The sequence below is a fragment of the Trichomonas vaginalis genome, chromosome I, assembly GCF_026262505.1.
Source record: "Trichomonas vaginalis G3 chromosome I, whole genome shotgun sequence".
In the NCBI taxonomy this organism is placed as follows: Eukaryota; Parabasalia; order Trichomonadida; family Trichomonadidae; genus Trichomonas; species Trichomonas vaginalis.
The window spans coordinates 7,673,977-7,690,326 of NC_067203.1; the positions used below are offsets into that span (position 1 = coordinate 7,673,977).

Below are 16,350 nucleotides of genomic sequence, written 5' to 3' on the forward strand. Positions count from 1 at the left end.
AACGTAAACATTAACGTAAACATTTATTTCCCCGACTGTTGTCAAAATGTCATGTTGTCTCATTTTTTCAGAGAAGTTAAATAACCTGGTGACATGGTGACATAGTGACACCTTCAGTTCTTCAAAAATAAATTTTCTTATCATTCAAATTAACTAAAGATGAACTTAATAAAATGATGATAAAATAACTGATAACAAAATTTTATTTTTATATAAATGAATACCCCACAAGCTCAAAATTTACCACGAATCATAACAAGGGAGGAAACGATAAAAATGATGCGAGAACTTGCTAAAAATAACAAACCACTAAAACTGAGAAAATGTGGTTATGCAGTAATGATGGAAAGAAGAACCCAGAAGGGTTCGGGAAGAGGAATAAAAATTAAATTTGGATAGAGTTTAAAAATTCATCTTTATTAAATTCATCTCTTCCAATCAATTTATTTATTCTATTAAATTCTCTTATTTTTGCTTCACTCAGTTTAAGGATTGAACGGTAAGTTTCTAACTTTTCAATTATTTCCTTCTTCTCTTTATCGTTTTCAATTACTTTAGTTTTATGGGCATCAACCCCACCGCATTGCGACTTCTTTTTGTAATAGCATATTTTTGATTTAATTCTGTTTAGTTTCTTTTTATATTCATCGTCTGGACTCTGAATCTTAATTAAATCAGGACTCTTGGCTGCTTTGTTGTCACTCATTTCTTACGAAATAAAAAAATTAAATATTATTTAAATATAATGGAGTAATAAAATAAATCGGAATTTCTATTAATTTATTGTTAACCTCAACTAATGCATTGCCGTTAATATATCTAATAAATTCAGCTATTGTGTCAAATCTTCGTCTTCTTTTTGTCATTGATTTATTAGTTTTTCCATAATCGAGATGAATCAAAACTTTATCCCCTTGTTTAAAATTCATGAGCCCCGAATTAATTTGTTCACGTTTAACATCATTCAACCTTTCCATTTGCTTTCTAATATATTCCCATTCTTTTGAAATATCATTTTTCATTTCCACTGGTTTCATGTTTATAGTTCTATGCCATGTATTATTAATAATATACTAACTGTTGTATGATGGAGTCATGATTTCCATCCCAGTATATCTGACCGTTAACCCCTAACGCATCTCTAAGAGTTCTCATTACCGCATCAACTATTTTATTATGAAACGTATATGGAGAGGATGAAAAGAAAAAATTAATTTGTGGGAAATAATGAGCCATAGTTGCCTGAAATCCTTTATCACCATCACCCCTTATATTATCTACTCTTTCATGATCTAGTAAGTATTGAATAGCTCTTCTTGTTTCCTGTTCTGTTTTCCCTTTCACTGGAATGCAATATAAATATCTAGTGTTAATGTTAATGGCAAATAAATAAGTAACGTTTCCTTTTGAATATTCCAGATGATCAATTTCGTATGAATATGGATATGGAGCAAATGAAGGGCGACTAAATTTTTCCTTTAACGGTTGAATTTTCGGGTCAATTGGTTTATTTAATATCTTGAAATCCTTTTTAAAATCTTTTTGCTTCTTTAATGTTTGAAATGGATATAATAAAGTGAATGATGAAGGATTAACTGAAGGAGGAGGCGGTACTGTCGTTGGAGGTTTTGGTGTTGCAAGTGGTTTAATTTTATCTGCTTTGATTTTGGATGATGAAGTTTTGGAATTCATTCCCCCCTTCATTAATTCTGGATGTATTCTATTCATTTGTTTTAAATATGCTGTATATAAAGGTTTGATATACTTTCCCGCTTCGAGTTTATGTTGAAGGATGAATTCCAAAAGTTGATCTTCATTTAAAAGTCGGGCTGAATATGGTTTAACTAATGAATCATAAATTAAAGCTTGTGCATCATTTATGGTCTGAAGAACCTGGGCGTTTTGTTCCTTTAGCTGTTGAACATTTGCTACTTTAGACCTCGGCTTTGGCTTTTGCGGCTCAGGATTATATAATTTATATAATTCATCAATATCTTCTTCTGTTAATACTTTATTTTTGAAATCTTTCAACTGTTTAAGTTGTGATTTAGTTTTTCCCTTTGTATATTCATTATTTTTAATTTTGTCTTTAATTTCAGAAATTATTTTATTATGATATTTCAAAATTTCATTTTTATAATATGGATAATAATATTCCATATCATCACCCGTTATATTGTTATTATGTTTTTGGAGATATGATTTTAAATCGTAATAATCAAGAAAATTTTGATTAAATACTAAATCATCAATTAAAATTTCTAAATCTACATTATCCATTTATATAAAAATAAAATCAATGTTTTAAGGGTGCCCACCTCTTTGAATCATAGTATCAAAACCATTATTTACATATTGAATCGCATTATTAACGGTTCCTTTTGTCTCTTCTGTGGCATTTTATTAAAAATAAAATTTTAAATTCATGACTCAACCCCTACGTTTTTAAATTGTATTAAATAAATGGCATACAACCATTTTCACAACATACAGCTTTAGTGTGTGCTCCTGTTAATGCATTCTTACCGATTGTTAAGCGAGTCATTGACCCGTTTTTAAGTTGTAAATTAATATTCTGACCATCAAATATCACTTTATCATTTATTATATCCAAATATTTTTTAGGTGTTAATTGCTTATTTTGTCTTAAACTAACACCCTTCATTTTTTGTGCAATCTTTTTAAAATCACTCCCATCAATTGAACCGTTGAATGATGTATAACATTTAGGACATAACGCCACCATGTTATCACCTTGTTTCTCAATTGCTAAACCCATTAACTTCTTCTCATGTGCTTTTTCTTCAGCTTTATTCTTTAATTTAGGTTTAAATTTCTCATCAAAACAGAAGAAAATCAAATGGTGCGAATTTGAAAATGTTTTTATCATAAAATTGTTTATCGGTAACAATTGCTTGAAATGCTTGAGTGTTAGGAAGATTTGGGTCGCCAGCGATTGCCCAATAAGATGAATCAGTATCACCTTCAATGAAATGAAAACGATTAAGATTCATGCATTTATACATAAAATCATAAATGAAAACCAAATACCAGTATTTAGCATTATCTAAAGTGAAGAATGCCTCTTGTAAACATGTATCACATCTATAAAATCTATCTTTAAGCATCCCTTGATATGTATCTTCACCTATTTCTCTTATGTTTTTAAACTTATTTGACATACATGCAACGCGTGACTTCTGTGCATTCATTATTTTAGTCTTTGCGTAATTTTGTGTATTCATTGCATCGTAACCATATGATCCATTAAGCGAAATCTTACAAAATAAACTTTTTCCTTTATTTCCTTCTAATTCAGCCTTTTGTCTTTCGTTCATAAATTCGTTCGCAAATTCATTAAAACAAGTGTTTTTCGTAAATGTTAAAATTGATTGAATATCATCGATGATAAAATGAAATCTGTCTATTAGATACCAAAGATAATAAGAAGAAAATGGTTGATATTGGTTGTGTGTTGATGCTAATTGAGTTAATTTCCTCTGTTTCTGGTCAACTGGTAGATTGTTTGATTTCATGTAATTATACATAAAACTGCCAATTGTTTTTTCATCTGTGATAATATCTAAGTTTCTTATTATCGGTAAAAAGTTTATGTAATCATTAATGTATTTTTCATCAATGTGACCCTTTACTTCAGCCACGAATAAAGTATTTTTCTTCTTAATTATTCCCAATGCTTTTGCTTTCTTTGTTGCTGTATCACAAATGATAACACCATTCAATCTTCCTGCATATACATTTTATGGTCAGTATATTGAATGAAATCATGAGGATTAGATGAAAATGATGAAGGATATAATGAATTAAAATCAACACCAACGAAATGAGTCATGATGTTGGTGGTGTCCTCATTTGATACAGTTTTAGTTTCTGGATTATATGAAAGTTTATTAATGTGCGTGATTCCTTTAAGATTTACTCTATGTTGAACATTTGATAAACCACCAGTAATTCCATTACGGAGAATGTGATAAGCTTCAACTGAATCTAAAGTCATTGGTAAATTATTTTTTAATGCATAATTTCTTAAATTGATTCTTAAACGTTGAACATCTTCATCTTTATTTGATTTCACGACATTGCAATAACAACACATTAACTGACAATTTTCTTTAGTATGTGGTTTTTCATTATCGATTCTATCCAATGTTGGTTTATTTGCATATGTAAACGCTTTACCACACATTTTGCATTTAGATGAAAGGATTAAATCGTGATAGTATTGAAAATCATCCATTGAAACATTATTTTTAGTATCCCTTTCTGCTTTTTCATCTTGTTTCTTATATGATTCAATTTTATATTTCCAATACTTTTTCGTTAATTCAAAACTTGATTCTATCTCTTCCTCAGGATATTTTTCATTAGGATTAAAGTCTTTATATGCTAAAGCGTAACGAATCATTGAAGCATTCGATGATAAAGAAAGATTATGAAGCATATCAATTTTATAAACAAATGTTTCTTCAATAATTTTATCAATTGGGTCAATCATAATTTCAACATCTTTATTGCAATAATGAATAAAATATTCTAATCTATTCTTAAAGTTTTTAGCATCATTGAGATATATTTGATAATCACTATCTGATATAGTTTCTTGGGTTAATGCTGAATAAAATGAATCTTTCGTGAATTATATAATTCTTCTTCGTAATTCTCCCATGTGATGAATTGATAAGGGAAAAAGGATTTAACACGTGATTTATTGTTTCCGAAATCTTGAGTGAATTGGTCTAATGTCCCACCCGCTATATAATTTCTGATGTCAATAAATCTCAATTCATATGGAGCGTTTGTTTTCTTTACAATGACTTGCTTAAATTGAGAAGAAGAACCCAGCATTGATTTTATTTTCCATTTTGCAGTGTTTAAATCACGAAGAATTAAATTTAAATCAAACTTTCCCGAATTAAAACCTATGATATTCACTTTATTAAATTCCTCATCTAGAAGTTCTTTAAATGCTTCCTTCTGTTTTTCATTTAATGTATGGGACAAAGTCCCCGCCGTTTGGTCTGAAAGACCTTCAGGACTCAAAGAGTCCGTTTGCGACTTCATTAATTCTTCATATTGTTCAATATTTGATTTAGCAACTAATGAACAGGTTGAAAATAAAAACTCAATCCAATCAGAAATAAAAGAATCACTCGAAGTTAAGCAAAAATTCCTCGTATATGTTTTATCGTTTAATTTAACCGTTGATGATACCATGAATGGTTTTAAGTAAGCGTTCAAAGTTGCACACTCAGAAAGTTGTAATTCTTCTTTAGTCTCTAATGTTTCGAAGTCAAAAGTAATATAATATCTTGTCGGTTGATAATATTCCTGCAAATTATGAGCTAATAACCACTGATATATCTTCTGTTTCGTAATATGTGGTGCATATGGTTGCTGTGTCTTTTGCAACTGAACGTCTTGAATTAATCTTCCATTATTTTCTTTACATTTCTCACAATGCTTTAAAAATCTTCTTTGGTTTTTCCTTTCTGGATCATCACGGATAGAATAAACTTCTTCTTTACAATATGGACAAACTCTATAGCCGGTGAGTGCTTCAACGTCTGTTATTCTGTCAGCGTGAAGTTTTCCACATGGACTCTGTGTTAATAAAATATTTACTGTTTCAAATTCTGGATCTATCATTATTGAATCCACTAATGGAAAGTCTACCTTATTTATGTCCACGTCTTCTGGTTGAGGATCACAATAATAGAAATCAATATTAACATTTAACATTCTCGCTAATCTCTCACTTTCTGATGAAATGCCAAACCCTTCATATGAATCTATTGCTTCATTTAAATAACTTCTACGAGTTTTAGGATTAACACCATCAGGAATGTTATAGAAGCGTTTAAATAACCTTCTACCTTCTGCTCTAATTTGATTATCATTCATTTTAGCGGTTCCGTTTTTGTTCATTTATGTAAGAATAAAAAATTAAAAAATAAATAAAAATAAAGTTTATTTTTTAAAGCCCATAAAATGAATTAAGAACACATAAATTTTTATCATCTGCGACGTGACGAATACATTTTAATTTACTCAAGAATGCGTACCCTGATACATTAAATCTAATTCCTGTCTTATTTAATTTCACAGCTTTGAAAAGGAATGTATGAATAGCTATAAAATGATGAGAAGATGTTTTATGGGTTGCTTCCATTTTTTCTGAAATAAATGAATAAATATAATGTTTATAAGTTTTCATATCTTTTATATTCTTAATAACGAATGGTATAGACCTTTCAACCTCGTCTTCCTTCGGTGCTGTTCTTTCATATGAAATATTATTAGTATCTTCAACAATGAAACCACAATCACACAAAATTTTATATGTTCCAATGGTTTCTTTTGATATTTTATCTAATAAATCAAAAACTTTATCAACACCTGTGCATTTATTTAAATAATAATTTGTGTAAATATCATGATCTTCTTTCTTAATCGTATTAGTTGCATATGTCACATTTTTAAGAGCTTTTTTGAATTTCTCAGAATCGAGAGGGGGTGAAAGTAAGATACAAGGGTATTTTTCATTATCAATAAATTGTAACTTATGTTTACGAATAAATTTAGTACCTTCTTCTGAAAGTGTTTCATCTATTTCGCCATCTAATAAATTTTGTGTTGATTCTGAGACATAATTTTTATATCTTTCTTCATGAGATTTCTGAACTGCTGATTCTGAAGCTGGGATATTCATTAAACCCTCTACTTCATTTTCATTATATTTTTCAACTTCTCTTAATTCCTTAATTTTTTCATCTATTTCATCTCTTATTTTTTCCAGTTTTTCAATTTCATTGTATTCATCATCATCTTTAATCCGTTCTTCATAATATTCAGGGAAAACATCAGGTTCTTTAGGTTTTTCTTCTTCAGATGTGGGATATAAGAAATTTATAACATCATCTTTATTCATTTTTCCATCATAATCTAAATCATTTAATAACTCGGCAAATTTTTGACAATTTCTTAAATAATATTTACTAACTTCATAACACATCTCATCTAATATATCCTTTATTTCCTCGTTTGTGAATCCTAATTTTTTAACGTTGTTAGTTTTGACGCTCATTTCATACGAATTAAAAATAAATTATTCAAAAATGTAAGACATAATTTTTAAAGTTTATTTTTAAAAAATTTTTTTATTTCATTATGGTAGTGAATCTTTCATTCATGAAAATAATTATTTCTAATTTCTTTTACTCGTTTATGAGGTCTTTGATTATGACTCCATTGATTCCATTCAGGATTTAAACAATGTTTAATTAATCGCGGAATATCTGACATCATCTATATATAGCTTCTTTTATAAAAGATAAAAAATAAATTATTTTAAAATTAATGTTAATTTTTTAATGCGTTTAGTATATAATATTTATTACTAATTTATTTAATAATGTCGCGCTTTCTTACGAATTCATGACTTAAAAAACGTAAGAAAAAATTTTTATATCATCTATATATAGAAGATGTGAAAATATACCTTCATCTATATATAGACGTAACAAAAAAAGTCACACAACCCTTCCTATCCTACTACTATTTTTCGAGCAAGTCGAGGCTTTTTTACCATCTTATTTTTGAAAAATTTACGAAAAATTATATCTGAAAAAACGCTTCATTTTGATATCTTACAATGATAAAATACCAATGTTGCTGGGATATAATAGCTACACCTGGACATCTACTACATTAATGCGTATGACAGGTAAAGTTGATTTCAAAAGTATAGCCTGGAAAGATTACAATAAATCAACGATAATTCAAAAAAATTTCTTATAAGTTAACATAATAAAAATTTAATTTTTATATTGCTTGTATTATACTTAAGTATATAATATATTTAAATCTTAGAATGAAAATTCGGGACGCCCTAGCTATTCAATTTTCCCTTAGGACGCCCATAAACCTCTCAAAAATGTGATGTAAATATCACAATTTTGAGAAATTTACACTAGGACGCCTTAGGACGCCAACACCCTTTTTTACCTAAATCTTTGTGAGAATTTAAAAGAGATTTTGCTTATTTATGAGAAATATATTCTAATCACTGGTCATAGTTTGTGGCTGTATGGTTATTACTTGATTTTTATTTGATTGGAAGTTTTGAAATTTTTTAAAAAATGGAAAAAAAAGCGCATATCTTAGTTATGACATTTAATTTGGCAGCATCAGATGTACCACTTGATGCATTTTCATTCCTTCCAAAGGGTTATGATATGTATATTCTCGGTTTTCAAGAAGTTGGCCCATTTATTCCATTAGCTTGTGATGCCAAGCAAAATGCACTTTCACAGATATTAGAAACGAAATTTGAAAAGGAATACTTTATAATGACCAATATGACAATGCTTGGTCTCAAGTTATTTATTGCAGTAAAGAAAGAACATGAAAAATATGTATGGGCAAACAATGAATACTTCATCCCTACCGGTGCTGATGGTGCCTATGGTAATAAAGGTGCTGTAGCAGTATCTATAAATTATGATCAAACGAAAATTCTTTTTATTTGTGCTCATTTTGCAGCTCATGAGAAAGCAATCCTAGATAGAAACAGAAATTATTCGGATATAATGACAAAAATCATATCATACTCTGGTTGCGACCCAAGAGAAATGCATAATTTTATTTTCTTCTTTGGAGACTTAAATTACCGTATAGATTTGTCATACGATGATGCCAAAAGGCTATCAATGGCTGGTATGTACCCGAATTTGATTTTATATGATCAATTACAAAGAGAAAGAACTTCAATTCATGTTTTTAGCGGATTTAGCGAAGAAGAGATCACATTTCCACCAACATATAAGTTTGATAAGGATTCTATGCTATATGATACATCAAAGAAGGAAAGAGTTCCATCATATTGCGATCGAATCTTATTCTTTGCAAATAGTCGAAAAACTTTAACTGTTAACAGTTATACGTCATACATGGATGTTATGTTTTCTGATCATCGACCAGTTGTAGCTGATTTCACGTTTGATCTTGTAGATAAACTTGAAGTTCAGAAATCAACTGAAAAATCAAGTCGAGTATGCAGAATATGAGTCTTTATTATCTCTATATCATTGTTTTGTAATAAATTTCATTTTTTGATTTTCTAGTTTTGTAATTATTTAGTTCAAATTCATATGTATGATTAACATATTAAAACTATAAAGAAATATGATATTTATTTTTGTGAAATAAGCTTTGAATAATTAAGAAGATTTGAATATAGTCGTTTTCCACACTGAAAATAAATGTGAATTAAGTGTAAATTCACGATTCTATTTTTTAAAAGAAAAGACCTCACAATTATATTTTAAAGTGTATATTCATCAATTGATCGCAAACAATGAATTTCTCTTTAATTGGATTCTTAAAGTGTGGTGTAACCAAAAGATGCTACTCCCTGCAGGCTAGAAATGGCGAAGGTAAACTTTGGTTCTCAAATTTTAGAAAAATTTAATTCAATATAAGAGCCAATACTGGAAGTTTGTGGGTTGGGGGCTTAGTTCAATGGGAGAATAAGTTCAAAATCACTTAAATAAATTTATGTGATAATTAAAAGAGCTAGGTTCGATTCCTAGAGTCCCCATTTTTTCTTTTTTTTCAAATAATTTTCATAATTCAATTTTTATGACTTATTTTAGAATACGAGTGAAAGCCTAGAATCCATAGCTTAAGCTAAATATTTTATTATTGGGAGATCTTTACATATAGTTGATCCAGAAGTGTAATAAACAGAAATTCATCAAAAGTGACAGCTCTCAATTTTTTGACATTTGTAAATTCTAAATTGAATGAGAAAAATGAAATAATACTAAGCATAATACAATATTCTAGATTTAATTATAATTAGGAAAAAGTTAGTTTTGAGAGTACTTTTCGTAGGCATATAGGATGAAATCTTCTGAAAAATAATATCACATAAACTCATATTATTTTCTAATATATAACTATTTTATATAAAAATCAAATTCAATGATCTTAAAAGCGAAGGATAAACCTCAAAATTTACGAATATAATGAGTGGGAATATAATGCTTATCTATCATAAAACCATATGAAATATCAATTTTTGCTTTACGCCTAATTTTTGACGACAATTAGCAAAAAATGTTAAATGTTAACACTCAGTCCATTTGAATATGAAAAATAAAATTGACTTTGATTAAATGTTTTTATTTATCATGCAATTCTTCTTGCGACCAAAGATTTGAATAAAAGTTCAAAAAATAAGATAGCTTAAAAAATAATATACGGTAGTGTTTACTAATAGATGAATAGTATATAAATTCTATTAAAATGGATTTGATCCAAAAAATATATAAAATTTGATCATAAATAAAATCGTTTTAAATTACTTCTTCATTTAAATTATAACAATTATTTTTGGTTTTATATTTTTTTGGATCAAATCCATTTTAATAGAATTTATATACTATTCATCTATTAGTAAACACTACCGTATATTATTTTTTAAGCTATCTTATTTTTTGAACTTTTATTCAAATCTTTGGTCGCAAGAAGAATTGCATGATAAATAAAAACATTTAATCAAAGTCAATTTTATTTTTCATATTCAAATGGACTGAGTGTTAACATTTAACATTTTTTGCTAATTGTCGTCAAAAATTAGGCGTAAAGCAAAAATTGATATTTCATATGGTTTTATGATAGATAAGCATTATATTCCCACTCATTATATTCGTAAATTTTGAGGGTTATCCTTCGCTTTTAAGATCATTGAATTTGATTTTTATATAAAATAGTTATATATTAGAAAATAATATGAGTTTATGTGATATTATTTTTCAGAAGATTTTGTGTTCTTCTTCAAAATTTTATTTTTTATTAAAAAGAATCTTTACAAAATATACATTTACTTTAATTAATATTTAAAAACGTGCTCTATCAAAAGTTCCAAAAATTCAATATTTTAGCTTTTCTGAGGTGTCACTTTTGATGAATTTCTGTTTACAACAGAAGCATGTTCATAGGAGTCGAAGACCTTCAATAACTTTAATTTGATGGAATTACATGATAAAATCTGCTTTTAATTTCTTGTATTTTTATAGATGCCCATTTTTATTCATATGTCAATTTACTTTGCTACAAAATAAAATTGTTCGCCGAGCTGAAAATCCTCTAAAAAGTGACAAAATATGGTGCTTCAAGATCTCGGTGAAAAGATCCTTGCTGGTCTTAGCAACCTTGGCAAGGCAAGCAAGGTTGATGATGAATTCGTCAAACAATATGCAAAGGATATGACAAACGCATTGAAAGCAGCTGATGTTTCTGGTCCAATTGTTCTTCAGTTTTTCAAGCAGCTCATATCAATCAAAGTATCAGACCTTCCACCCGGTGTTTCAATCAAAAAGCATATCGAGCGTGAGACACTCAGATTACTTGTAGATTTAGTTGATCCTAAAGTTGATGCCTACAAACCAACAAAAGGAAAGCCAAACGTTTATATGTTCGTTGGTCTTCAAGGCTCCGGTAAAACCACAACATGTACAAAGCTCGGTCTCTATTACAAGAAGCGTGGTTTCAAAGTCGGACTTGTTGGTGCAGATACGTTCAGAGCTGGTGCCCGTGAGCAGCTTATGCAAAATGCTCAGAGCGTTGGCCTTCCATACTACGTAGATCTTGTAAATATCGATCCAATCAGCGTTGCCATCTCTGGCGTCGAAAAATTCAAGCGTGAGCGTTACGATATGATTATTGTCGATACTTCTGGTAAGCATGCCCAAGAAAATGCTCTTTTCCAGGAAATGCAAGAAATGCAAGACGCTATCAACCCAGATGAAATTATTTTCGTCCTCGATGCCAACATTGGTCAATCGGCATTTGACCAAGCAACAGCTTTCTCAAAGGCAGTTGATATTGGCTCAATTATCATGACAAAGCTCGATTCCGGTACAAAGGGCGGTGGTGCCATCTCTGCAGTTGCTGCTACTAAGTGTCCAATCGCTTTCTACGGTACAGGAGAAGAAATGGATCAACTTGAAATTTTTGATCCGAATTCCTTCATCGCCAACATCCTTGGCTATGCAGATCCGAAGGCTTTGATGCATAAGCTCGAAGTTGTTGACATGGATAAGCAAGCAGAGCTCGCCCAGAGAATTATGAAAGGCCAATACGGTTTCCGCGAAATGTACGAGCAATATAAGACCATCCTCGATATGGGTGATATTACAGGCATTATTAATGCCGTTGGTATGAAGTCCTTGCTTCCAAAAGGCTTTAGTAATGATGATATGACGTCAACACTTAAGAAATACTTAGTTATTATTGATTCAATGAGCGACAAAGAGATGGATGACCCATCTTTGTTCAAAGAGAAAAACAGAATCGTTAGAATTAGTCGCGGAACAGGTATGAAGACAGAAATGATAGAAATGGTCATCAAGGAGCAAAAGAACTTCGCACAGGCATTCAAAGCTTTCAGTAAGAACAAGATGTTCTCGAATATGTTACAAAATTCTGGAAAGATGAGCCAAAACGAGATGATGCAGGCTGCTCAACAAATGGCTAAGAACATCAACCCAGGACTTGCCAAACAATTAAAGAGTGGCAACTTTGGCAACTTATTGAAAGGATTGAAGTTCTAATTTTCTATTTTGTTATATTTACCTATAAAATAACACTTTACAATAATCGCTTATGAAGAATTTTTTTAAAAGCAATGGATTCGGAGCGTAATTTTTTGAGATGCAGAATTTTAAAAAACTTTTCTCAGAATTCTAGTCTATCAACTAGGAACGTTGACTTTACTTAGTTTCTTATCTTTCTATATCTTGCCTTGCAAAGTGTTTTTTTATCAAAATCTTCAAATCAAGTAAATTATAAACTCATTTTCTGGCATAAAGTCTCCTTAGGGTACTCTTTCCTTAATATTGATTGTTCATCTTTCAGAAAAATATGTAGAAATTCATATTTAGAGTTTAATTAAACAAATAAAAAAAAGAATTCATGAGGTCCATATTTTAAAAGGGGCTTTCATCTGGCGTGATTTCAAAAAAGTTATCAAAATATGCGTACAACTCATCAGTATTAGTTTCTGAAACATCTGCAAGTGCTGTAGAGTCCTCATTATTAGTTCCGGCAGTATCTGCAGATTCGTTCGACTCATCAGAGTTATTTTGGGTGATTGTATCAGATGATACTGGTGAATCGCCTGTTTCTGTATCTTTGGCTTGAAGTTTTTTGCTACCTTTAATGATTTTTTCATATATATCGTCGTATGTGTATGTATTAATAGTTTGATTAATAATATGATACACATTTTGTAATTCATATTTTTGATTATTTTTTTTCACTGTAATATAGAATGAATTGCTCATATAATTTTGACTATCTTCATATGAAATGATGGTTACAACGTTGTCATCAAGATTTCGGAATAATTCAAGTCTTGATTGGAAAGTGGTACAGTTGTAGTAGTCATTTATATCAGCATTTGGTATATTTTTCTCTGATTTAAACTTTTTATACACCACATTTGAAAAAATATATCCATATTGTTCCCATTTTTTTTCAAGACATAATAAAGTTAAATTTTTGTGGCGAGGATACTCTCTGTATACAAAAGGGAAGCTATCATCTTGATGTTTAATGAATGCGAGCAAAATACATACGACCTGGTTGGTAACTTGGTGATCTTTAAAATAATTGAGAGCATGATTAAGTTCTACACCTGTAAACTCATTCATACATCTCTCATAGCTTTTCTTGTCAGTTGTAGCATAGTTGGTAAAGGTATAGTTGAAGGCCATACAACAAAAATAATGAAATCTATTCAAAAATTTTCTGATTAAAAATTTCGACCTTGTTCTCAAATTTTGTGTTCATTCAAATTCCATTTAAAGACAGGGGAGTGAAGAAAAATGATATTATTCTTAAAAATGAATAACAAAATTTGAGAAGAAATTTTACAAATTTGGAAAATGTCATAATTGCATATAAAATAATTCTTTATTTACAAATAAACAAGATACAATTCCATTCAAAAATTTTTGAGCGAATCTATAGCATGGCCTTTTCAAATATTGAATTGGATATGTGTCAGATTGGCAATTTGAATATTCCACCCGAGTAGGGGTAATTTTAGCTAAAAGTGACACACCCGTGAAGGGTGTGATTACCGATCGGTAATTTCGACAGTTTAGAATTTAAAATTTTTTATGGAACTGTTGCGAGTTTCATAAAGAATTTAAGGAATATAAGCAAAGATTTGAATCAAAATCTTAGACCTAAGCCGCTCGATTCGCTCGCGGCTTTCTTTATTATTTTAAATTTGCATATTTCCATCAAAAGTTCATAAGGTAAAAAATTTCGTTTATTTTTACTAAGAAAAAAAAGGTTTTTGATAATAAATTTATTTTATTTCGAAAAAGTAGCAATAATCGTAAAAGGGTATTGATAGGCTTGCTAAAGTAACTAATTTTAGCTGTCAAATACTTTTGTATTTTGAAGTAAATTAGTATAAATTTGTTTTTACTTTTATTTCGAAAAAGTAGCAATAATCGTAAAAGGGTATTGATAGGCTTGCTAAAGTAACTAATTTTAGCTGTCAAATACTTTTGTATTTTGAAGTAAATTAGTATAAATTTGTTTTTACTTTTATTTCGAAAAAGTAGCAATAATCGTAAAAGGGTATTGATAGGCTTGCTAAAGTAACTAATTTTAGCTGTCAAATACTTTTGTATTTTGAAGTAAATTAGTATAAATTTGTTTTTACTTTTATTTCGAAAAAGTAGCAATAATCGTAAAAGGGTATTGATAGGCTTGCTAAAGTAACTAATTTTAGCTGTCAAATACTTTTGTATTTTGAAGTAAATTAGTATAAATTTGTTTTTACTTTTATTTCGAAAAAGTAGCAATAATCGTAAAAGGGTATTGATAGGCTTGCTAAAGTAACTAATTTTAGCTGTCAAATACTTTTGTATTTTGAAGTAAATTAGTATAAATTTGATATTATTTTAACTCCCTTTGAAAACCTCAATTTTCCATACAGAGGGAACGGGAATAGCATCCAATATTCCCTGAGAATGGTTGCGCATTCTCAGTTCCCTCTATATTTCGAACGAAGCTCTCATCGGTCTTTTTTTTTAATACTAAACGTTTTTTTTTCTCTGTCACTTTTAGCTAAAATTTGGGTTTGCCCATCCATTTTAAATATAAGAGTAGAAAGCCATAGATCTAGAGTTCGAAAAGAATATTCTTGTGATTAAAACTGTGGAAGAAAATAAGTCAAAGGTAAGAAAAAAAATAATTTTAGTCAAAATTTTTTAACTTCATTTTTCTTTGATGTCATTCAAAGGATTAGACTATCAACTTCTTGCAGAAAGAATAGGAGATTATGTTAGAGACCAAAACTTCATTAGCTGCAGATCGAAAGAAGAACTTTGCCAGATCTTGGATTTTTCAAAACTTACTCCATCAGATCTACTTATTCTTACTGCAAATCTTCAAGATCAATTCGATAAATCAGATATTGAAGAAATAATTCAGCATGTAAATCTCGATATTCAAGAAAAAAATCAATTAAGTACGGTTTTTAGTGCATTATCAAGCATTATTGGAAAGAATACCGTTAATTCTATTATGAATCTAATTGAAAAAGAAAATAGCTCTAATCAAGATGAGATCATGACAAAACTTTACAAATTAGTTGGTAAAAACGATGTTTACACAATTGTTTCAATATTATCAGCAGCTGTTGTAATGAATAAATATGAAGCCATAAATTTTGCTGTTGAAAATAAGATAATTTATGCAAGTAATAGTTCTGATAATGTATTGACATTTGCGGCAAGAAAAGAAGACAATCAATTAATTGAAGAGTTGTGTAGACACTACAATGATGTCGATCTTCATCCTCCAGGTTGTTCCACTGCTTTATGGTTATCAGCAAATTACGGAAACTCTGAAGGAATTCGTATACTTTTAGATCGTGGTGCTGATATCAATTTCATAAATGAAGAGGGGTGGACAACATTAATGTGTGCAGTCAATAATGATGACTATAATGCATGCAGACTCATATTGGAAAATGGTAATTTTAATTTGATTAATTCCCAAGTCATCCGCGGACCCTATTCAGGAAGAACGGCTCTTTCAATGGCAAAATCAAGTGGAATTCGAGACTTGTTACTCAGATATGGAGCGTATGATAATGGTTCGCGCCACTATACTTTTGAAGAAAATAATGATTTGTTTGATCCAGATTTTTAAATATACAATTGATAAAAATATCTCAATATTTAATTCTCTTACTCATTTTCTTTTAATTTTTGGGCTCCCATCCCATAGCATTTTATT

The 16,350-nt window shown here is 29.5% G+C and overlaps 5 protein-coding genes, 1 non-coding gene and 1 pseudogene across 7 annotated transcripts, besides 7 other annotated features; 4 read left to right on the forward strand and 3 right to left on the reverse strand.

The window, feature by feature from the left end:
• Window positions 1–1,461: part of a mobile genetic element that runs on past the window's edge.
• On the reverse strand, window positions 386–706 carry TVAGG3_0947500 (uncharacterized protein; the record flags this gene model as incomplete). Its single annotated transcript, XM_051253144.1, has 1 exon — window positions 386–706. The coding sequence occupies one exon, from the start codon at window positions 704–706 to the stop codon at window positions 386–388; it is 321 nt and encodes a 106-aa protein (XP_051078718.1).
• Window positions 1,462–3,515: 2,054 nt separating the features above from the next.
• Window positions 3,516–4,516, reverse strand: TVAGG3_0947510 (annotated as a pseudogene). Its single transcript has one exon. A coding segment is annotated over exon 1 (1,001 nt).
• Window positions 4,517–4,947: 431 nt separating this feature from the next.
• Window positions 4,948–5,134: a mobile genetic element.
• A 1,541-nt stretch (window positions 5,135–6,675) lies between these two features.
• Window positions 6,676–7,068: a mobile genetic element.
• A 508-nt stretch (window positions 7,069–7,576) lies between these two features.
• Window positions 7,577–8,026: a mobile genetic element.
• Window positions 8,027–8,159: 133 nt separating this feature from the next.
• Window positions 8,160–9,117, forward strand: TVAGG3_0947550 (phosphatidylinositol-4,5-bisphosphate 5-phosphatase protein; the record flags this gene model as incomplete). Its single annotated transcript, XM_001314041.1, has 1 exon — window positions 8,160–9,086. One exon carries the CDS (start codon window positions 8,160–8,162, stop codon window positions 9,084–9,086), a length of 927 nt encoding a protein of 308 aa, XP_001314048.1.
• Window positions 9,118–9,526: 409 nt separating this feature from the next.
• Window positions 9,527–9,619, forward strand: TVAGG3_0947560. The gene has a single exon. It is a non-coding gene; the product is annotated as a tRNA-Ser (tRNA).
• Window positions 9,620–9,758: 139 nt separating this feature from the next.
• Window positions 9,759–9,795: a mobile genetic element.
• Window positions 9,796–10,971: 1,176 nt separating this feature from the next.
• Window positions 10,972–11,009: a mobile genetic element.
• A 153-nt stretch (window positions 11,010–11,162) lies between these two features.
• TVAGG3_0947590 (signal recognition particle 54 kDa protein family) lies at window positions 11,163–12,679 on the forward strand (the record flags this gene model as incomplete). The annotated part of the gene is made up of 1 exon (XM_001314042.2): window positions 11,190–12,638. One exon carries the CDS (start codon window positions 11,190–11,192, stop codon window positions 12,636–12,638), a length of 1,449 nt encoding a protein of 482 aa, XP_001314049.1.
• Window positions 12,680–12,971: 292 nt separating this feature from the next.
• On the reverse strand, window positions 12,972–13,825 carry TVAGG3_0947600 (uncharacterized protein; the record flags this gene model as incomplete). Its single annotated transcript, XM_001314043.1, has 1 exon — window positions 13,014–13,802. The coding sequence occupies one exon, from the start codon at window positions 13,800–13,802 to the stop codon at window positions 13,014–13,016; it is 789 nt and encodes a 262-aa protein (XP_001314050.1).
• A 294-nt stretch (window positions 13,826–14,119) lies between these two features.
• Window positions 14,120–15,192: a mobile genetic element.
• Window positions 15,193–15,331: 139 nt separating this feature from the next.
• TVAGG3_0947620 (cellular macromolecule catabolic process) lies at window positions 15,332–16,325 on the forward strand (the record flags this gene model as incomplete). The annotated part of the gene is made up of 1 exon (XM_001314044.1): window positions 15,337–16,263. One exon carries the CDS (start codon window positions 15,337–15,339, stop codon window positions 16,261–16,263), a length of 927 nt encoding a protein of 308 aa, XP_001314051.1.
• Window positions 16,326–16,350: the final 25 nt, after the last annotated feature.